Source organism: Podarcis melisellensis (assembly GCF_964234715.1).
Source record: "Podarcis melisellensis genome assembly, chromosome: 10".
Classification (NCBI taxonomy): Eukaryota; Metazoa; Chordata; class Lepidosauria; order Squamata; family Lacertidae; genus Podarcis; species Podarcis melisellensis.
In genome coordinates this window covers 73,273,072-73,295,114 of record NC_138542.1, presented here as the reverse complement: position 1 = coordinate 73,295,114, position 22,043 = coordinate 73,273,072, and the positions used below count along the sequence as shown (strand labels likewise).

The 22,043-nt window shown below is 48.8% G+C and overlaps 3 protein-coding genes across 7 annotated transcripts in view; 1 reads left to right on the top strand and 2 right to left on the bottom strand.

Annotated features, from left to right (window-relative positions):
• LOC309378577 (uncharacterized protein) overlaps positions 1 to 22,043 on the bottom strand; it is a 75,552-nt gene that overhangs the window by 31,186 nt on the left and 22,323 nt on the right. The window contains exon 1 of one of the 3 annotated variants that reach the window (XM_081926890.1): positions 14,350 to 14,366. The exons of 1 other annotated variant lie outside the window; for it this stretch is intronic. The gene's annotated coding sequence lies outside the window, so the exon portion shown is untranslated. Of the gene's footprint in view, positions 1 to 687; positions 709 to 14,349; positions 14,367 to 22,043 lie in introns of those variants that run through there. One more of the 3 variants, XM_081926892.1, reaches the window with a different exon arrangement.
• LOC309378622 (uncharacterized protein) overlaps positions 1 to 22,043 on the top strand; it is an 88,817-nt gene that overhangs the window by 63,235 nt on the left and 3,539 nt on the right. For 2 of the 3 annotated variants that reach the window (XM_081927039.1, XM_081927038.1), the window contains exons 1-5: positions 15,956 to 16,048; positions 19,593 to 20,097; positions 20,289 to 20,370; positions 20,620 to 20,702; positions 21,450 to 21,576. In XM_081927039.1, the coding sequence (XP_081783165.1) occupies positions 19,684 to 20,097; positions 20,289 to 20,370; positions 20,620 to 20,702; positions 21,450 to 21,576 (706 nt within the window). In that variant the 5' untranslated portion in view covers positions 15,956 to 16,048; positions 19,593 to 19,683. Of the gene's footprint in view, positions 1 to 15,955; positions 16,049 to 19,592; positions 20,098 to 20,288; positions 20,371 to 20,619; positions 20,703 to 21,449; positions 21,577 to 22,043 lie in introns of those variants that run through there. The other variant, XM_081927040.1, reaches the window with a different exon arrangement.
• LOC309378725 (uncharacterized protein) overlaps positions 8,002 to 22,043 on the bottom strand; it is a 98,191-nt gene continuing 84,149 nt past the window's right edge. The window contains exon 6 of the mRNA XM_081927341.1: positions 8,002 to 9,346. Within this exon, the coding sequence (XP_081783467.1) occupies positions 8,965 to 9,346 (382 nt within the window). The 3' untranslated portion in view covers positions 8,002 to 8,964. The remainder of the gene's footprint in view (positions 9,347 to 22,043) is intronic.

The following is a 22,043-nucleotide window of genomic DNA, read 5'->3' as shown; positions in this document are numbered from 1 at the left end:
TAATACTATAACTTCTACAGTGGTACCTCGTGTTACAGGCGGTTCAGGTTACAGACTCTGCTAACCCAGAAATAGTACCCTTTTTAAAGAACTTTGCTTCAGGATGAGAACAGAAATTGCACAGCGGCAGCAGGAGGCCCCATTAGCTAAAGTGGTACCTCAGGTTAAGAACAGTTTCAGGTTAAGAATGGACCTCCAGAACGAATTCAGTTCTTAACCCGAGGTACCACTGTACTACTATTATTATCTTGCGATTTTTTGTGGTTATGTAGGAATTCGTACTGCAATATCAGCTCACGAAATGTTATGCATGGAGAAAATCACAGGGTTGCCGTAAATTATAATCCCACCCACAAACTCTCATTCACATACAGTCTGTAAATTTGGGAAGGTTACACACCTCACCTGTGCTAATACTGGCAGTCTTTGGCCTGCACAGGCACACCCGGTGTGTAGAGCCTCCAGCCACAGGCCCTAATGCCCCCCCCCCAAGATGAGCCGGGGAGGGACAGGGGGTCTCTATCCAGGCGCCTCCCGCACCCCTTAACCCTTTCCTGGCCCGCTTCTCTCCGCGCCCCAGGGAGTCCTCGTGGGTGGGCGCCGGGATCCAGGCCCCACGGAAGGCGCTTGAGGGAGCTGGCGGGGGTCTCTGGGTCCTCTTCTCTCCCCCCCCCGCGACCCCTTTACCTCTTTGTCCTCGCTTCCGATTCTCCTTTCCTTTCTGCAACATCCACGGGGGGGTCCCCTGCCTCCTCCCTCCTCTTTCCGAAAGCGCCCCCCCCCCCTAGAGCTACGGGGCAGAGCAGCCATCCGGAGTGGAAGCTTCTCTTCCGGGAGAAGCAGGCAGGTTGGGAGGGGGCTCACACACACACTCCCCCCCCCATTCCCGGAACAGAAGCCGGATTGGAGGAACAGGGGTGGGACGTTTGGGGGTGGGATCTGGGGTTGTGGAGGCGGGGTGAGAGGAGGAGGGGAGGGGAGGGATTGAGGGGGGGACAAGAAGGTTTTTCCCCTCCCCTCTTCCTCCTGGGGATCAGGAGAGGGGGAGGGGCTGATCCCGGAGATCCAGCTGCAAAGAGGGGTCCCACTGCGAAATCCTCCCCCCCCCCCACGCCATGAGATTGGATCCGACCGTGTTTTAGGTATTGGTGCACATGGAGTAGCGGGTTGGGCTCTGTGACTCCTGTGTTACGGGAAAAATGGGGCTTGGGCTTTTGCACACCCCACCCCCCCACACACACCATAGCTGTCAACTACAGATGTGGAAATAAGGGACCAGCAGCCCAGCGGCGTAGCGTGGGTTGCCAGCACCTGGGGCAAAGCAAGTAATTTGCACTCCCTAACAAGGGGCAAGGCAAGTAATTTGCGCCCCTAACCCCTAACCTGCCGCCGCTGCCAGCTTCTTCTTGCTGCTGCCTGGGCTGCTGCCATGGGGCTCTGCTACAGCCTGCACCCGAGGCTCTTCGGCGACTCCAGAGGCAGCGAGCGCGCCCCCTCCAGATGTTGCACCCGGTGCGGTTGGGCCCCCCTGCACCCCCCACGCTACGCCACTGCAGCAGCCTCGAAAATAAGGGACCAGCAGCCAAAACAAGGGATTTTCCTTAGCTTATACAGAAATCCGGCACTGATGGAGCCGTGCTGCTTTGGCTGCCCCTGACGGTGTTTTGCAAGGGGTTGGACTAGATGGTCCTAAGGGTCTACAACTCCCACCAAAGAAGAGGGGCAGACAAAACTGATGAAGGACAAAGTTTACAGGCAGAATTAGAAACCAGGAAGAGGACCTCTTTAATCAAGAATGGGGAAAGCTTATAATTTATTGGAAAAGCTATTGTCAAGAGTTACATACATTAGTAGGATTGACAGAAAACTTGTAGTAAAAATTTGAACTACGGATGGACAAATGATTTATAAAAATAGAGTTATGAAAGAGGTGCAGAGGGGAAATAACTACATTAAGATGCTGCACTGGTTGGAGGGGATGCTAAGCAGCACGTCGGGGCTGCCGTCGTCCTGGCGCGAGGAGTTCCATCGGCCCTTCCCCGCCCGAGAGAGAGGGAGGGAGGGAGAGAGACTCTTGCCCATGCCGCCCGCGAGCCCGGCATGAGGTGGTTGCGTTGCCGCGGTGGCCGCTGAAGCGCTCCCCTTCTGTGTCCCTCCCCATTCCCTCCTCTTCCTCCTCCCTCAGGCCGCCTCCTCAGCTGCCGCTGCCGTCTCCGTCTTCCCCTGGCAGTCTCGCAAGAGAGGGGCTGCCTGCCCACCCGCCACCACCCGTCTCCTCACGATGCGCCCCTGAGGGTGAAAAGGGAGAGACGGAGACGCGGCAGCTTGTGCGCACGCTCTCTCGAGGCGGAGGACCCCGAGCCGCTGCTTCCCTCCCGAGCCGGGCGAGCATGAAGCTCGGGAAATTTAAGGGACATCATCAATCCTGGACAGCAGTGGGAAAAGGCACTGGGATAAGGGAGTTTCCTGCCAAATAAGGGACGGTTGACAGCTATGCCCGACACCCAGGTAAAATTCTTCCCTCAGAGGTAACACAATGAGGCCAGAAAGAAAGCAAGGCAGCTGTTGATCTGTTTGCAGGCAGAGCCCCCCCCCCATGCAAGGAAGCAGCCCAGAAGTAAAGCGCGTTGCAATTTGTACACCCTCAGATAGCAGCTCTCCCCCCATCACAGAGAGAGCACCCCAAAAACATCCCCAGTTGCGTCACAAAGTGTCTCCCCCCCCCCCCAAGAACAGCACATGGGGAGCAGAGAGGAGATCCTTCCATCTGGCCCAGACAGAAGGATTTTAAGAACACAATGTAGAGTTCCACCCATTTACACTAAGATTAATGTCCGTCGCTAAATCACACAAGAAAAGAGTTCCATAAAGACATTCAAAGGAGCGCCCACAATTAAAACGTGCAGCAGGATGATCCCATTGAAACAAAACACCATTTAATGAGCAGAAAGAAACAGCAATGTGTAGCAGACAACCTTCGTGGACCACATGAGCCAGAAGCTGTACGCCGGCTCCCTTGGCCAGTAAAGCGAGATGAGCGCCGCAAGCCCAGAGTCGGCCATGACTGGACCTAGTGGTCAGGGGTCCCTTTACCTTTAAGGTGTACTACTGGCAAGCCCGGTACCCGCCATCTTATATTTGTGCAGCTGATTCTTCTTGCCTAAGAGCAGGATAGTCCAGTGAAATTTATTGGATGCCTTTATATACCACCTGTTTCTTCAAGAAGATCAGTGTGGTGTAAAGTGGTTCTCCCCCCCCCCTTAGTTTAATCCTGACAAGAACCCTGTGAGGTAGGTTGGTGTTTGTATTTAAAGTTGTGTGCACATGAATCAATGACATTAATATATTAATGGTAATTACAGTAGAAGAGCAAATTTTAGGTATTGCTAGATGGCGACAGGGTTAGTTTGGAATGCTGGGATTGAAAAATTGAACAATTTCCACATGAATCACAACAAGATCTAAAATATAAATACAAAACGCCAACAGCAACAACCCCCGAAAAAGCCCCATGTCATGTATTGATGAAGTTGTTAGAAAAATTATTATGGGAAAGGGGGTAAAAGTATTAAAAGTTCATGCAACCATCTTCTCAGGGTTCCTACTCTTTGTGTGGCTGAACCTTGTTGCAACAAATAAATATCAGGTCTCCTGACCACTGTTTTGCTCCTTTAACTTGCCTTAATTCTCCTTCTTTGCTGACCCAGGAGGGACCGCGGGTTGTGGCCCCCTGGGGAGCTGGGCAGCGGAGGAAATCAGCACCCCAGGATTTTTTCCTTCTAAGTGCTTTTCCACCTTGTTACCGGAAAAATCCGAGGGCTCCCTTGGACAAAAAGTAAAGACACCAACCAGAGTAAATTGGAGCAAATCAGCAGCCTGTAGGCTTGGCCTTTATTGACTGTTGCAACATGGTGCTCCCCTCACTTGCAGGTGAGAGGAAAGGCACAGAAAAATGGTATGCAAGACCTTATAAAAACTTTTGAAATTCCCCTCCTCTAGGTCAAGCTCACCCCCAGAAACATCATGCATACATTACAGAAAGGAGGGGTTGAAGGAGGAGTTGCGGTGGTAACCTGACTGTCCTGTCACCTGGCTGGTTCCCTTCTCTCCCCCTCCCCATGAGTCACTTCCAGGAGACAAAGGGGAGTTGGCAGTTTCCTGCCCCCAGAGGGAAGGTCTGATCATTGTCCTTTGTTCCAGTCCACTCCCATATGCAAGTTCTTTGTGATCTTGATTGTCTTCTGTCTAGGACCATCAGGGTTGGCATAGCAACTGGGCAGGGCTCCTGTGGATGTGCTGGGATGGTGAAGGGATTATAGCTGCCCTGTATCAAACCTTCCCCATTTTGTATTCCTTCCTTCATGGAATAAAATAAAAGTGGAACAGTGCAAAACCAATGTATGGTTGATTTTCTATGAATTTATAACTGAAGCGTAGTGTATGTAGTGTGTGAGTGTGTGTGAAGTTTGTACAAACTGAATGATTCGGGTGGGGGGTTCCTGCTACAACCTGAACCTCTTACCTAAAAGCCTGACACCCGGCAATGAGACAGGAATGTGTCCCTGCCCTCAGCAAACAAAATAGCTCCCCCTCCCAAGATACTGAGGTGCCCTGAGGACTGTGCGGGACCCCCAATCCTTGAAATGAAAAGGGGAGAGGCTCAGGAAAGTTTCAGGCGGGGAGGGGCAGCACAGGATCCAGAAGCTCCTTCTCGCTCGGATTCCGGGTTAGCGCCATCACCTAATGGCGGATTCCCTCCGAGCTCCGGAGGGAATCGGCTCAGTAGGAGACGGGTCCTGCCACGGCGGCGACGCAGGGACCCTCAGAAACCACAGGAGCTGAAGCCTGTGGACCTGGTGACTCGGCGGCCACCATCTGCGCCCTCCCCGACCCGAGAAGGAGCCTTTTTAAAGGCTTTGGAACGGGGGACGGAGAGAGGTGCGGTGCTGAGAGTCGACTGCTACTCCTACTGAGGGAAGCCGCATGCCATGGTCGGAGAGCGCTGACTTCTTCCTTTGAACATTTGGACCTAAAGTAAAAGCCCGTGAGTAATACGGAAATTGGATTTACAAAAGAAAGGGTTTTTTTGCTTGAATTCGGTACGATCGGGGAAGGCGCAAAGAGGAAGTCCATCTCCCCGCCTTGTAAACAATTTGAAGCAAGGACTAAATAACTAAGGTCGAAAGATCTCCTTCTTATTGGATAAAGTTATTAATTGCACGGATTGATAGTATAAGTAATTGTGCTGGAGGATAAGAGCTAACTTTGTGAGCTAAAGTGCCACCCCCCCCCCCCCGGGACCCGGGAGTGATCTGCGAGAGGAGCCTGTTGAGGAGACACAGAAGATTTTGAAGCTGTCAAATTAGCTGTCAAAGTTGGAAAAAATAGAGAACTTTGTTTCTGATGTTCTTGCTGGTTACATTAGTTACAATATAGTTATAAATTGTTGAAAATAAAGAAGAACTGAAACAAATTAACTTGACTTTTGGGTTGGAAGTGGAAGGAATACTGAATAACCAGAATCCCTCTAGAGGGGGTTCAGGGACATTACAAGAATGGAAATAGGTCGGAAAATACTAGCTGATCTGGACGAGGTTGTTTTTCTCTTGGGAAAGTTGCGAAAGTTCCAAGAGCAAGGTCATGTTTTGTCTACAAGTGCCATAACTTTGAAGTCAACAGTAAATGAATCTACTGAGTTGGATAAGGACTTGATGTACAAAGCCCAGGCAGCTGAACAAGAAAAGAAATTTGAGAAAATTGAGGAAGTGGAGAAAGAGATATATGCTGAACAGGAGGAGCAGGAAGGAGGGGCTGTAATGCTGCAGGAGGCAAAGGAGAGCCGGAGGCCTGTCAAGATGGATATAAAAGAAAATAAGGATTGGATGATGAAAATTTGGTTTGAATTGAAGAATGAGGAATGGAAAGATCTCCTTTTGTGGAGATCTGAAGATCTATGGACTATAAATCTGATTAAGGTGGAAGTTGGAGCCTTTGGGACATTTGGACTTAAAAGGATTAAGAAACAAGATTTGAGCTCCGCCTTTAAATATGGAGGTCTGGCTGGAAGGAATATGGACATTATAGGGATAGTGCCCCTCTGAGACTTGGTGTTTAATACAAAGGACTTTCAAAAAAACCGGCAGAGAGGAACTGAGAGAGATTTAAGGGCCTCAGACGTGAGGTTGCCAGGCTGATAGCAGATGGACTAATGGACAATGGTTTGGGGATCGAAACCGGGGAAGGGAGGGTTGGGTTTGGAAATCCAAAGGGTGTACAAATATATTTTGATTCTTTCTATTTTTTCCTTTTCTGTGTTGTTACTAGTATAAAAATGGGGAATTTATGGAAGGGAAATTGGGTCGATCTTAGAAAAAGCCTTTAAGTATAATGATTGATGTATATAAGTTAAAAGTTGATATATAAATTGAATTAAATATAACAACAAATTAAGGTTAAAAATTTAGGGATAAGAACTTGATGAACAAATATTTGGACATGGAATCCAAGAGGGGGAGACGAGGGGAAGTTGCGGAAAAAAGTCATTGAAAATAAGGACTGTAAATGTTGAATGATTTTTTCCCCTCTCATTATTATTATTATTATTATTTGAAACTCTAATAAATATCATTTAAAAAAAACAAAAAAACAGAAGCTCCTTCTCGCTCATTCCCCCCCCCCATGAAGTTCCTTTAAGACCCCATGTTTCAGGGGAAAGGCTCACCTGCAGCGAAACAAAATGCAGCTGCCTTGGCCGAGTGGAGCCAGGCTGGGGGGCACTGTGGGGACCTCGGAAAGGTGCCCCTACAATAAATGTGCCGCCTCTGTCTGAGGCAGCCCTCCTTCTGAAACACCAAGAGAGTAAACGGACAGGAGAGGAGCAGAAAGCGGAGTCCCCTCAATATCAGTATTGGGACCTGTGGCTTTTCAACTTGTTCATAAATGATCTAGACTTAGGAGGGAGCAGGGAGGGGGCAAAGTTTGCTGATGGCAGTAAATTGGTCAGGGTTGTTCAAAGAAAGAGAGACTGCTAGGAGCTCCAAAAAGAGCTCTCCAAATGGGGTGAATGGGCAAAAAATACAGTTCATTGTCAATGAGATTAAAGTGATGTATGTTGGGGGGGAAAAATACCCCTGTTAATATCATATACAGGCTTATGGGGTCTGAAATGGATTTCCCTGTGTGCTCTAGGAGACCAGGGGAGAGGGGAGGTGGTCACAGCAGGAGGGGGAGTCTCTCTGGATGCTTCAGCAGCCGGCCTCCCCTGGGTCTCCTGCCCCCCCCCCGCTCCCTCTGAGCCTGAACTGCTCTCTGCCCCAGACTCTTCTTGCTCACCAAAACCTGTTTCCTCCTCAGCTTGCAACATCTCCCCTTCCATTCTGCTCCCTTTTCTCCCTCTATCTGCTCATCCCACCACCAGTCCACAGGATCTGAGCCTTCTTCCTTTGTGGGTCTCCCAGCTTTGCCTCCCCCTCCCCCCGCACCCAGCTGCTCCATGACAGCAAAGGCAGAAACAACAGTAAAATCAGTATGATGGTAATATGAACTGTGGTCCTCTGGTGGGAAAACTCCCTAGCAGCATGACTGAATAAAAACTTCTGGGACTATGGAAAAATACTATCTTCACAAACCCCAGAATACGCAGGAGCTCTGGGGTTCCCTTAAGTGGTTCATGACTGAAGATGGGCCCATCAGGAGATTTCCCTGGTCCCTGCAGTCCCTCCACTCCCCTCTTGCAATTAGGCTTGGGGGGAAATCTTACATTAAATTACAGTATTATAAGTTTTCTTCAGAATGCTTAGGAGGCAGGGATGAAGTTTGGGTGAAGAAGCAGTGCTTGGAGATCATGCGGTGGGGTGTGTGTGACAGAGTTTGGTGCAAAAACCGTCTTGCATGCTTGAGTAGAGCAACTCCAGGGCATGAGCCAAGTATCGGCAGGGTAGGGGCCACGTGCAGAGCAAGTCCCACACTAAGGTCAAAAACACAGACAGAGGCAGGAGGACGTCTTCAATAATAGTTTACTGAGCTTTCAAAGCATACAGTTCTCACTGGGTCCCCAGTGAGGCACAAAATTTAGCTCCTGAGAGCAAATCCAGTTTCAGCAGTAAAATCATACAGCACACAGGATTTCTAAGTCAGGCACACAAACCAGCAGAAGGGAGCAAGGGAGGAAAAAGGCTGGAAGGACACAGGGCAATGGAGGGTGTGTTTCGCTTCCTGTTGCCTGGGAAGAAAGTCAGCAACTCAGCATCTGCAGGGACTTCACGAAGAAAAGCTTTCTGCCGGCTGCTTCCAGGCAAATGAGCATCCCAGAAACACACACTGTGATCTGTGGGGTGTTGCCATATCAATTGTTTTTGGAAGGTTATCACAATGTGGTCTAGAAACCAGTTTGGACAATATATCGCAAAGCCCTAATCCTCACTGACCACCAGCAATCCAGATAAACCCTCTCCCCTTCTCTATCAAAAGGCACTTTACATCTTAGATTATAATCACATTGTTTGACATTGCCTTCAATATCTCTGTACTATAGAGTTTTACACATAAATACCAGAACTTCAAATAAACAGTATGTGTTAAAGACTGATTTCCTCCTGAGTTCATTGCTGTGAAGAAAAGAGTGGACTCTGAGAGGAAGACGTCCCACACTCCATACATCTAAATGGGTTCTCCCATGTGAGAATCCCTGGCTGTTCCTTAAACACTCCTTTGTAAATAAAGCACTTTTTGCAATCTTTTAATTTAAACTGCTTCTCCTCTTTGAGTTTGTTGATGGTTTGTAGGGTTTCAAGTACTAAAGTTCTTCCTATCCATGAGTCTGTTGATTTACAACTTCCACTAGGACTGAAGCTCTATCTACTTTCCTGATATTTATAAGGTTTTTGTTTTCTGTGAGTTTGTTGACATAAATCAAGGGTTTCACTCTGACTGAAGCTCCTTCTACAGTCCATACCTTTAAATGGTTTATCCCGTGTGAGTCTGTTGATGTTGTCTAAGGTGTCCATTAACCCTAAAGCTCTTTCCACACATCATACATTTATATGGTTTCTCCCCTGTGTGAATCCGCTGATGTCTTCTAAGTGTTCCATTATCACAAAAGCTCTTTCCGCACTCCAAACATTTAAATGGTTTCTCCCCTGTGTGTGTCGGTTGATGTATATTGAGGTGTCCACTCCGACTAAAGCTCTTTCCACACTCCATACATTTATACGGTTTCTCCCCTGTGTGAGTCCGTTGATGTTTTCTAAGTGTTCCATTAACACTAAAACTCTTTCCGCACTCCATGCATTTAAATGGTTTCTCCCCTGTGTGAGTCCGTTGATGTATTCTAAGGTGTCCAAACTGACTGAAACACTTTCCACACACTATACATTTAAATGGTTTCTCCCCTGTGTGTGTTCGTCGATGTAAATGGAGACTTGAATTGTCACTGAAGCTCTTTCCGCACTCCATACATTTGAATGGTTTCTCTCCTGTGTGAATCCGTTGATGTGTTCTAAGGTGTGCACTCTGACTGAAACACTTTCCACAATCCATGCATTTAAATCGTTTTTTACTAATGTGAGTCTCTTCATGTGTTCTAAGGGTTCCACCAAATCTGAAATTCTTTCCACACTCCATACATTTATATGGTTTTTCACCCGTGTGAGTCCGTTTGTGTAATTTAAGGTTTCCAATCTGACTGAAGCTCTTTTCACACTCCATGCATTTGAATGGTTTCTCTCCTGTGTGAGTCCGTTGATGTGTTCTAAGGTGCGAGGTTTGACTGAAGCTCTTTCCACACTCCATGCATTTAAATGGTTTCTCTCCTGTGTGAGTCCGTTGATGTGTTCTAAGGTGCGCAGTTTGACTGAAGCTCTTTCCACACTCTCTGCATTGAAATTGTTTCTTGCTCATGTGAGTCTGGTGATGTTTTCCACTATCAGTGAAACTTTTTTCACTCCCCATACCTTTAAATGGTTTCTCCCCTGTTTGAGTTCATTGATGTTACATATGTGTGCTCATTCAGTGAAGCATAGTCCACATTTCACGCTTTTTAATGGCTATCCCTTATGAAACAAAAGGTTCCCCATCTCCCGGAATTCTGACTGTCTTCTCCATCTCCTTCTTCAGAGAGGAAATCCTGTTTGGGTTTCAAGGAAGAGAAGAAAGGGGAAGATACCACATCAAACGCCATTAGCAGCTTTTCTTATTTCAACATTTCCTATATTCCCCCGCCTCTTACCCATGTTCCCAGTTTTTAGGAAATGAAGATGCAATGATGTCAAATGATAGTAATGGATCAGCAACCTTTCATGATCCTCAATCATCGTTAATAAAGCAGCATGATCTAATCAATTGTTTCCTCACAAGAAAAGGCAGCTGCTCTCTGTCCAAGAAACACTCCTCTCTTTCTCTGGTTCATCATTCCTTTGGACATTCCCCATTCTCTGCATCATAATCCTCCATCCACCTCTAGATCTTCATGAATCACCTGCACAGTCCCATTGGCCTCAGGAGGTCCATATGAACCCTTTTTGTGAGACCCAGGTCTACATCTTCTCCAGGGACTGTGGTCTGGGTCAGTCAGAGAATTAGTGACCAGGCTTGGTGCTTGGTGTCAGCTGAATGGGTCTCAGCGAAGCTCCTGTTCTTGGAGATGGACCTCCATCTACATGCCTCACATTGAATGGAGAGAGCAGGAGAAGCAGAAGGAAAGCAGATGGCACATGGGAATCCCAGGCAGAAAACCCACCGCAATGGTTCTTTATAATAATGATGTGCTGCCTGATCTCGAGCCCCTCTTCTGACGCAGGACTATCCTTTTCTGGCACTGAAAAAGCTGGATATTAAAGGCAAAGAAATAACTGTACTTAGTGGAAACTTCAGCCTTGAATATATGGTATTGATTCATTGATGGCCTGAAGTTGTGTTATCTCTGGAGACAAGAATTTATTCCTGATTTGTCTTAAGTATCATAGTTATAGGATGTCTTGGGGTGTTAGGGGAGCGGTAGTACCTTTGGTGGGGGAAATGTCATGCACCTTCTGGGGTAATTTATCCACCATTGGTCCCCACCCTGCACTCAGCTCTCACCTGTGGCTTCCAGAAGCTGTCAGCATGCAACAGGGGTTCAAGCAACGGTTTCCACCGGCCGGCTAAACCAGGTGAGGATAGTTGATGGGTCTCAAATCCTTGGTGGGTTGCGGAATTCTGTTGCAGGTGAAGAAAGGCCTGGTGGATGGAGAGGAGGAGAACAACAGTGAATCCCACAGTCAAGAAGACAGATTCTGCACATCCTGCAGAGGAAAGGGAAGGGAGCCCATGGAGAAGGAAAACTCTGGTCCTAATCTTTTGCTGCCTTATGACTTATCTTCAGGAGAAGAAAAGGCTATGGAGGAAAACCTTACACAAATCTTGAGTGGAGTCTCTAAGATGCTTGGATAGTGCCCTGCACACCTCCTTCCAGCAACTCCTGCAGCCGAGCTGGTGCCTAACGTACTGCTCTGCTGAGAAGGGGGTCTTGTTGTCTAGGCAGCCCAGGACCCCCAAACACACTGCCCAGGCTTCCATTGCTGCTAACACAGCAGTTTCAGGCGGAGAAATCAGCTCAGACCTGTGTATCAAAGTCTCTCTGATGTGGAGCAAGGGAAACAGAAATACTACTTACATCATACGGCACTGCAAAAGTATTCAAAGTATTTAAAGTGTCATAGTTGTATTTTTCAGGCATGGAAAATATTGATCTAATGTAGAGAGATCAATCATTCCTGGTCTATTGCTTCAAGAAGGTTCTGGTGGTTTTACTCTGTGTGATTCAAAGTGGTGTTTTCTCTAGCTGGAACATTTTAGCTGATAAGGGAGTTTCCTTTCTGCTGAGAGCAGGTGGTGAGATAAGTTGTTATGAGATTATGATGAACCTTCCTTGTGTTTGGGAACGAGATGAAGCTGGTTTATATTGGAGTGAGCCAGGCTTGTTATCCCATCCCAATGTTACTCTGACACTGAATTGTTTATAAATTACAGTATTGAAAGGCGCCTGGTCCCACTTCCTATTCTGCTATTTCTCTACTCTGCTTGTGTGTGTCTTACTTGAGTGCTAGATTCAGGCAGGTAGCCGTATTGGTCTGACGCAGTCGAAATTAATAAAAAAGGAATTTCAGAAATAAACTTGAAAGAGAAGTTGCTGAATTACAACTTATTACTAAACTGAAAACTATGGAGAGACCTGGTCTGAATAGAGATATTGGATTCTTGTCTCATTACACACACTAAAGCTATTTTTGGTCATCTGCATACTATCCCATGCTTTTTCCTGTAGGACTAATTGCAGTCTTTAGCAGTCGTCAACAGTTTTACCATACCCATCTCCTACTACCCTTTTGAGAAAAACCCCACCCCACCCTCCCACCATATATAAGAGTCTGGTGACTTCTGTTTCAGTGTATCTGAAGAAGTTTGCATGCACACCAAAGGTTATGCCCAGGACAATCTTAGTTGGTCTCTAATGAGCTACTGGGCAATTCTTTTTATTTACTTGAGTGCTCTTTTGGTATGCCAAGTTAGGTTTTTATTTAAGTTAGGTCTTAGTTATGTTTTGGATCCAGTTATGCTTCTTTGCATTCAGTATTAAATTTATTTGCTGAATAAAATTTTTGCTGCCTCTGAGGATTTTTTTCCTACTCTGCTAATTATACGTCAGACTTGCTCTGGAGGTCATTATGGAGGAGCAAGATCTGCTAGCTAAAGCCTTCAACAGCCTCAGCCCTGTAGACCTGAAGGAGCGTCTCCACCCCCATGGCTCAGTCTGGACACTGAGGTCCTCTTCCGAGGGTCTTCTGCTGGTTCCTTCCCTGCGAGAAGCGAAGTTACAGGGAAGCAGGCAGAGGGCAAGGAAATGGGCAACTACCTGACATTTGGAAGACAGCTGAAGGCAGCCCTGTATCGGGAGGATTTTAATGTTTGATGTTTTACTGTCTTTTAAATGTGCTGTAACCTGCCCAGAGTGTCTGTGGAAACCCAACCAGATGGGCAGGATATAAATAGTAGAACCATTCTTATCATCTTGTGTGTGTTTTTTGTAGTTATTTTGGAATTCGTACTGCAATATCAGCTCATGAAATGATATGGGTGGAGAAAATCAAAGGGTTGCCATAAATTATAATCCCATGCATAAACTCTCATTCACACACAGTCTGTAAATTTGGAGGGGGGGGGGTCACACACCTCACCTGTGCTAATACTGGCAGTCTTTGGCCTGTATAGGCACACCCAGTGTGTAGATCCTCCAGCCACAGGCACTGTCTATCAAGAAAATGAGTCCTTTCACTGGGAAGATTCATTCAGCCGCTGTCATAGGATGCTGAAGGATTGTATCTCAGCTTGTCAGTCACTCTGACATTGCCTACAAAGAATAAGAAGAACAGAAATGCTTTTGAGGTGCAACTTCTATATCAAGCCTGAGAGCCATTCCATGGACTCTGCACCCCTGTTTCTGATGACAGGTGTACATTATCCTCATCCTCAGTGGAAAAGAAAATGAGAGAGAGGAAAAGGTTTCTGGCTGCTTCCTGGGTGGGATTGCGGAAACAAAGAGCCGCTTCTGAGAAGCCCCTCGCCTCTTCCTCTCGGGATTTCCTCTCCTCTCCAGGGGACCAGTGGTTGGACTGGGCAGAAGCGCTGTGTCTGGACAGGGCAGGGGCTTATGGGGCGGGAAGAGGATGGAGCTTGCAGGAAGGAAGGGGTGGGGGGACTGGACTCCCCACTTTCCAGGGATCCCTCTCTGGTCGCCTTGAGGAGGTGGCCGATTCCTGGGTGGGAGGGAGAAGCCAAGGCGGCCCCTCCGAAGATCCCCAGCTTGCACCATGATGGAGACGTCTCCCCAAAGACTGGTTTTCTATCTCTCCCTCCCCCAATGCTGAACTTCCCTTCCCCAGGGTTGCTCCCCCTCCCCACTTCATCGATTATCTCCCTCTTTCCCAGAATCTCCCCTGCACCCAGAGGCCCCCACCCCTTGGCGCGGCTCACCCCTCACCCTGCGACCCCCATTTCCCCGTCCAGAAGGGACCCCCAAGACGAGCAGGGGAGGGACGGGGGGTCTCTATCCAGGCGTCCCTCACTCCCTTTCATGGCCCACCTCTATCCGCGCGGAACCCACAGCGCCCCAGGGATGCCTGCGCTGTGAAAATGGGGCGAGGGCGCTTCGCTGGGATCCCCTGGGTGGGCGGTGCATGCCCGCCCCTGCCAAGGCACCCAAAGGGCCAAGGAAAGCCCCCTTCGCAGCACGCGCGCAGGGATCCAGGCCCCACGGAAGGCAGCTGGCGGGGGGTCTCTGAATCCTTTTCACCCCTCCCCCCGCGACCCCTTTACCTCTTTGTCCTCGCTCCTTTCCTGCAACATCCACGGGGGGGGGGGTCCTGCCGCCCCTCCTTCCCTTTCCGAAAGCGCGCCCCCCTAGAGCTATGGAGCAGAGCAGCAATCCGGCGTAGAAGTTCCACTCCCGTCATTCCGGAAACAGAAGCCGGATTGCGGGGAGGAGGAGCAGAAGGAAAAGGTGCGACATATCGGCGGGGGGGGGGTGATGGTTTCGGGGGCGGCGTGAAAGCAAGTTGTGACGGGAAGCGAGGGAAAGAATTGTTTTCCCCCTCCCCTCTTACTTGGAGAGCGCGGGAGGGGCTGATCCAGGCAATGCAGCTGAAAAGTGGGGTTCCCCCCCTACAATGTTTACATTGCAAAATCCTTCCCTCCCCCCGCCCCCACCCCATGCCATGATCTTAGATCCATTCCATGTTTTTGGTATTTGTGCACATTGAGCAGCGGGTTGGACTCTGTGACTCCTGTGTTACGGAAAAAATAGGGCTTGGGCTTTTGCACACACACACAAACACCCCCCCAACACAATTCCTCCCTTGTGTCTCCGTCAGAGGTAACACAATGCGGCCAGGAAGAAAGCAGGGCAGCTGTTGATCTGTTTGCAGGCAGAGACCCCCTCCATACAAGGAGTGAAGCAGCCCAGAACTAAAGCGCGTTGCAATTTGTACACCCTCAGATAGTCGCCCCCCCCCCGTCACAGAGAGAGCACCCCAAAAAAATCCCCGGCTGCGCCACAAAGTGAGTTGTACATGGAAATCAGATCAGACTCGCGAGTTCATGTTTTGGCAACATGACAAATCTGTCTGTCCGTCGGGATCCCTGAGGATTCCTGCTCCCTGCCTTTTCCCGGCCAGCCTGAGAGATCATCGGAAAGGGCGGATTTCTTGACTCCAGAATCCATCATCGCAGACCCGTTTCATTCAAGCATAGAGATCTGCTCTTTGGACCAGTCTGCTTGGATCATGTGGATCACCAATGGATCATCCATGATGTCATACGCGTCTCACGGAGGGGGGCTCAGGAAGAATCTCCTGCCACGTGACTGGGGGAGTCTGGGGGCTGACGCGGGTCAGACAGGGCTGCTGTTTTGCTCTCCGTACTATTTCAGCTCAGCTTTACTGGCAGAAGTTACATTTCATCCAGAAATGGGTGGATTCATTGAGGAAACGGGGCTACGTTGTAAAGAGGCAAATCTGTCTACTTTGTTACCATCCTGTGAGTTGTGTTGCAAAGGCCATTTGCAGAAAGGCTCCTATTGTATCACCTGCGGCTACATGTTTTGAACTTTTTGCGGAAATGTTTTCCTCGGGCTGAGACCATTTAGGGCTTTCAAGGTCAGCACCGACACTTTGAATGGTGCTCGGAAACGGACTGGGAGCCAGTGAAGATTTATTAGGACCCGTGCTCAGGGGCCAGCTGTTAGGGGGCCATTCAGCTGCTGTCCAAAACTGAATGTATCCCTTGCCGGAAGTAATCCATAAGCCTCTCCTCCTCCGCCTTCTCGGGATGTCATTGGTGCGCGATGCTCCGGCACTGGAAAGAAGGAGAGGCGTGAGTTGGGTGCGCTCGGCTTGCCAAGGGTTAAACGGAAACGAGCGAAAGCCCAACCCCTCCCTTTCCTGCAAGAAGTCGGGCGTGTGGGGGTCCCGTTGGTTCTGCTCTGCAGAGGCTGCCTGGGGGCGCCTGCTGGGATCCGGTGAGTCTCCTCTCTCCCAGGATAGGGCCCATGGGGAGAGCGGGGGGTTCCAGCGCTGCATGGCGAGAGGGGGGCAAGTCAGGGCGCGGAGAGTCGCAGGAGGGCGGCAGCTCTGCTCTTCCTTTGCATGGATGCGCTGCTGACCCCTTGGATCCAGGAGCGGGGAAATGCATGCAGAGAAACCCCACTCCGATGTATGGATCAGTCCCCTTGTATAACAGAGGTTGGCCGCGGATGGAAACATTCGGACATGAAATATACCCTGGTCCCTAAAACCTCACCTGTGAAAGGTGAAGGAAGGAAGGAGGAAAGAGGGCAGAGAAGAGAAAGCGCTTCCTCTTGTAGGGCAGAGTAAAACCTGTGGAACTGCCTCCCACAAAAGCCAGGGAGGCCACCAACCAAGGTGGCGTTCAAAGAGGAGGAGGCCAATCCGTGGAGGAGGAAGAGGAGGAGAGGGAGATGGGGGAATCCTCTGCCCTGTCTCCCGCATAGGAGGCAGCCCTCTGGCCTGATCCTGCAGGGCTCATTTTCTCCTCCAGTGCTTAGTGTTGGGATGCAGCCAAGGAATTGGGGGCAAATGGCAGGCCCCCAGCTGTGCTGGGCGATCTCCAGTCCTTGGATCAGCATGAAACTGCAACCGAGCTTCAGCAGCCTTCAGAAGCTGGGCACGCACACTCAGCAGAGTAAACACACAGCAGAAGTGGCTGGAGAGGCATATGTGAGCAGATTTGCAAGCAGTTTATTCAGCATACATCAGGAGAAATGAATCATGTCTGCTCTCCTTCATGTCCAAAGCAAGACAGCATAAGCAAAATCTATACAGTGGTACCTCGGGTTAAGTACTTAATTCGTTCTGGAGGTCTGCACTTAAATTGAAACTGTTCTTGACCTGAGGCACCACTTTAGCTAATGAGGCCTCCTGCTGCTGCCATGCCGCCGGAGCACGATTTCTGTTCTCATCCTGAAGCAAAGTTCTTAACCCGAGGTAATATTTCTGGGTTAGCGGTGTCTGTAACCTGAAACGTCTGTAACCAGAGGTACCACTGTACACAAAGAGAAGTTCCCAGCAAGCTCTGCTGGAGTGTAAACAGGCATGTGACACACAAAAGTCATGCCTGTCCCTTAAGGTGGAACAGAAATATTCTAACACTTAGTTCCTCCAGATGCAAGTGTGGCCTCTGAGATTGCTGGGGGTTGGACTAGATGATCCTTGGGGTGCCATCCACTTCTATAGTTCTATGAAAGCACCACTGGAGGTCTCACAAGCCAAGGCATTCAGAGCAGGAGAGGTCCTGCTGGAATGGAAACAACCAGTGCAACTGTTTTAAAACAGGAATCCAATGTGTTTGTTGTGGGAGGACTCAGTGGGGAGGGGCAGACCCTTGGATGGCCCCTTGATCTCCTTGGACAAGGAGGTGGGAGAGAAATGCCATTCATAAAGAGAGGCAGCCCAGCCAATCATCTGGCTGCTGCATTTTGGACCAGTTCCTGAGTCGCCTTCAAGGGCAGTTCCACACAGAGAGCGTTGCAACCATCCCATCTGGTGCAGAGCAGGGAGGACCAGGGCCAAGTCTGGGACTGGGACTAGGACTGTGGGTGGCAAACTAGCCTGAGCAGGACACGGGCACCTGAGCCTCAAGCGACCATGATGGACCCAGGTGTCCCCAAGTATTCATGACGGTTGGGAAGTGTTAAGCAATGTAACATCCTCATCATTATTGTTAGTTCCCTGCCCATCATCCAACTCTCCAAGAGCAGATTACAAAATGTAAAAAAACAGCAATAAAAACAGTTGAAAACACATTACGTGCATAGAAAGGCGACTCCCACTTTATTTGCTTTTGAGTGTTGTTGTCCTTTGACCCCACCCACATGTCATTTGGCCCTCAGGAGTTAGCCAGATAAGGGAATAAATGGGCCCTGAAGTGGGGTTGGGTAGGACAGCATCTCTTGAGGAACCCTGAGTTAGGACCTCCACTATAACCCAATGCTCAGGTAACACTCAATGCAAATGACTCACTTGTCAATCACAGTTCTGGCTTCATTCCTTGATTGAAAACTCTGAAAGGCAGGAGCGACCAGGCTGATTCATCTCTCAGAAAGATCAGCAATTCCCTGCACATTTTGCATTGTAACTTTCCCTCTAATTGGGCTGGAGACTTACTGTATTTTTCTCTCCATAAGATGCACTTTTTCCCTCCTAAAAAGGGGAAAATGTGTGTGAGTCTTATGGAGCGAATGCAGGCAGGAAATGCCCCCAAGAGTCGCACACACGCTCTGCGCGGCTCTTGCGGGCTCTTCCCCCAGGAGGGAGTGACACGGCCAGTCAGTTCTTTCTCCCTCCTCGTAGAAAAGCCTGCAGGAGCCGTGCACCTTTTAAAGAGCGTGCAGCTCTTGCTGGCTTTTGTGGGAGGTGAGGGAAGGGACAGTGGGCAGCCCCTCAGTCCCTTCCCCCACCTCCCGGAAAAGCCCCCACTCTCCCACACTCCCTTTCACTAGCCGCGTGGAGAATGTGTGCGGCTCTTGGGGGTTTCTCCCTCCTGGGGAAAAGCCTGTAAGCGCCACACACACGCTCCATGCGGCTCGTGAAAGGGAGCGCTGAGCAGAGCCTGGGATGCATCCAGGCTCTGCTCAGCGCTGTTGCTTTCTGAGGTCAAAGGAAAGGACTGGACCCTGATTAAAATAAGACACGAGGCTTTGACCGGCAAGGCTCTCGGAGGAAGTGCGTACCCCACACCCCTCACCAGGCCATTTTATTAGCAAAATAATCCTTTACACAGTCTCATAAGAGTCAATCAGATTTCCTCTGAGCATTTAAACAAACCCCAAGTGGGGACAAAGTTAAACTATAAACACTAGTTAAGCATGCATACTTTGGAGTAAATGAATGAAAACTACAAAGGAGCACATTCAGCAACCCCAGAGGTCATAAACAATCAGTACACAGGATAAGAAGAATGGCCAGGAGGACAGTGACCATTATCACCTTAATGTGAAACCTGTTTCCTGGCCCTAAGATTAACATCCTAAGATTAACATGTCAGAAAAGCTACATCGACGAAACTGCCCATTGTCTTTGAGGACCCAGGACGCCTGCCTCTCTAAGTGTGTACGTGATTGTGAAGAGAGAGAAATGGGCAGTAGAGGAAAAAGGGCATGAATGTAGAATTTTATGGGATTTAATCAGAAATTATCATCAATATATCAATCCCAGTCAACACAATGTGTTCATCGTGGACACAATGGCTTGATGTATATTTTATAATTCCACATGGTAATCCCATCTGATCCCTACAAGAGCTCCCTTAAAAAAAAAATTTTCTTGTATTCCCCCTCTAAAAACTAGGTGTGCCTTGTAGTCAGGTGCATCTTATGGAGCGAAAAATACGTTTTGCTTCTCTTTTCTAAAGAAACCTCAAGAGTCTGGGTTGTGGTGCAGTCCAGAGCTGGCTCTTCCAAGACTCATACATACTTCCTCACGGAACATTTTTCTCTTCCAGGCAATAGGTCAGTTTTGTAACAGAACAATGTATTTGCTTTGTAGAATTTGCAAGGATCTCTAATTCAGACAGACAGAACTTGGCAGAAGATCAAGGGTTTCCTTCATCTCTCTTGGAGGCTTCCTGAGAGCACAGATGGATGAGCAAGACTCAGCTGGCCCTGAAGCAGGAAGAGGCCATGCCATCAGAACTGGGAGCAGTGGAGGATTCTGGGGGGAAACTGTGCAGAAGATCCTGGGTGAGGAGGACACTCTTTGCTCAGAGGTGCAGAGCCAGCAGTTCAGGCAGTTCTGCTTCCAGGAGGCCAAAGGACCCCGAGAGGTTTGCAGCCGACTCTACAACTTTTACCATCAATGGCTGAAGCCAGAAAGGCACACGAAAGCTGAGATGCTGGACCTGGTGATCTTGGAGCAATTCCTGGCTGTCCTTCCACCGGAGATGGAGCGTTGGGTGAGGGAATGCAGAGCAGAGACCAGTTCCCAGGCAGTGGCCCTGGCCGAAGGTTTCCTCCTGAGTCAGGCGGAGGAGAGGAAGCAGGCAGAGCAGCAGGTGAGAGAGACTTTCCTCTGGATACTCCCAAGGGGCTCCGAACGTGAGTGAGGGTATCTGAAAATTCTCCATCCTTTTTTTTAGAAAGCAGCCATTGAATGCTATCAGATTGCCCTTCAGTTTCTGCCTCTGTCATTCCTTTTCTAACTCTTCTTCATATTCTCTGTTTTGAATCTTTGTTGCTATTTCAGAGACAGGATCTGTTTGCAGAAATGGGCCCAGATTCCTCTGAGACCAAAAGGACTCCGCTGGACACCAGAGAGGGGCTGCTGGGTAACGAAGGAGTCCGTTCTCCGTTTGGTCCCTTTCTGTGGATATCAAAACGAATCCATGGGTTCTTGTCATCTTTTTTTTTGGGGGGGGGGGGGAGACACTTGGGGCCAAGAGCACCAAGGAGGGAGATGTATTTTTTAACCCAACTAAATTATGAAATGGGTCCAAATGTCCAGATGCACTCAGAAGGTGAGACTTTTTGGAGAGCAGCTGCACTCCTGGCTTCCCACTTACCTCTGTCTCTTGCAGGTGACCAGATGATGCCAGCAAGACCTCCTCTTCCATCTATTCCTGGTGGGGAAGGAGAAGCAACGGCTGTGGAAGCAGCTCAGGTAGAGGGAGGGAGCCCTGTGGGGAAGGGGGCTGAGGGGGGGGGCAGCCAGGGTGCCTCTGGCCCCCAAAGAATCTCTCTCCTCCTCTTGGCTTCTGTCCAAGCTGCTCTGAAGGCATCTTTGTCAAGCATAGCTTGGACAGAAGCCAAGAAGCTGGGAATGCCATTTGAGAAGCTTAATGTGCTGAGAATAAGGAACAGCCACCTTGCCTTAACTCACCTTCTGAAGGTCAATAAGATCATTCATAAGTCATTGACGTTTTATTTCTAGAGTTATCATTGAATGCTAAAATAGACTTCTAAGCAGTTCATCAAGCCTAAAAAACAGTTCCCAGGATTCACCTATCCTGTTACATCAGTTGCACAATGGGGCTTTCCCCACCTTCTCCCCCCCTTTCCCCCCAGTGCACTTCTGGAAGTTGTCTTTAGGGCATCAGAAAGGTCTCTCCACCCCCCCCCCCCCGAAGAACAGGACATTGGAAGCAGAGAGGGGATCCTTCCATCTGACACAGAAGGATTTTCAGAACACAATGAAGAGTTCCTTCCATTTACACAAAGATTAATGTCCATCACTAAATCACACAAGTAAAGAGTTCCATAAAGACATTCAAAGGAGCACCCACAATTAAAATCTGCAGCAGGACGATCCCATTGAAACAAAACACCATTTAATGAGCAGAAAGAAACAGCAGTGTGTAGCAGATAATCTTTATGCTCTCTAAAGAGGACCTCTTCATTTCTCTCTTAGGGTCCAGTGTGCTTTGAAGATGTCGCTGTGCATTTCACAGATGAGGAATGGACGTTGCTGGATCCAGACCAGAGAGCTCTGCATAAGGAAGTCATGGAGGAGAATCATGGGATCATGGCCTCTCTCAGTAAGGCTCCCTTTTGGATCCTAATCTCTCTTTGGAAATTCCATGCACATCTCTCTGTGATAAGGCTCCCTGGTTTCGATGGAGGTCAACAGGGCCACTTGCAGCATCTAGGATTCTAATACCCCCAAAATTGTCCTTAAATGAAGGGCTATCAGCATGTTTTGACCGTGGACATGATGAAGCCATCATAGACCTTGCTGAGAATGGAATGGGAACATGCTAGGAATTTGAGGTTAGGAAAGCACATCTTTGTTTGACACTGTCCAGCCTTGTATTGCCCAAAATCTTCCTGACACAGAGCTTGTAGAAGGCATTGAGGGGTTGTTTCTGATGGTTGTAACTGCCCACAATTCACTTCACAAAGCAGCTTGCTCAACACATAGTCCTGATAGACCTTCATCTTGGTATTGGTTAGCATCCTGTTCACCCATACAGTGGTCCCTTGGGTTACAGACACTTCAGGTTAC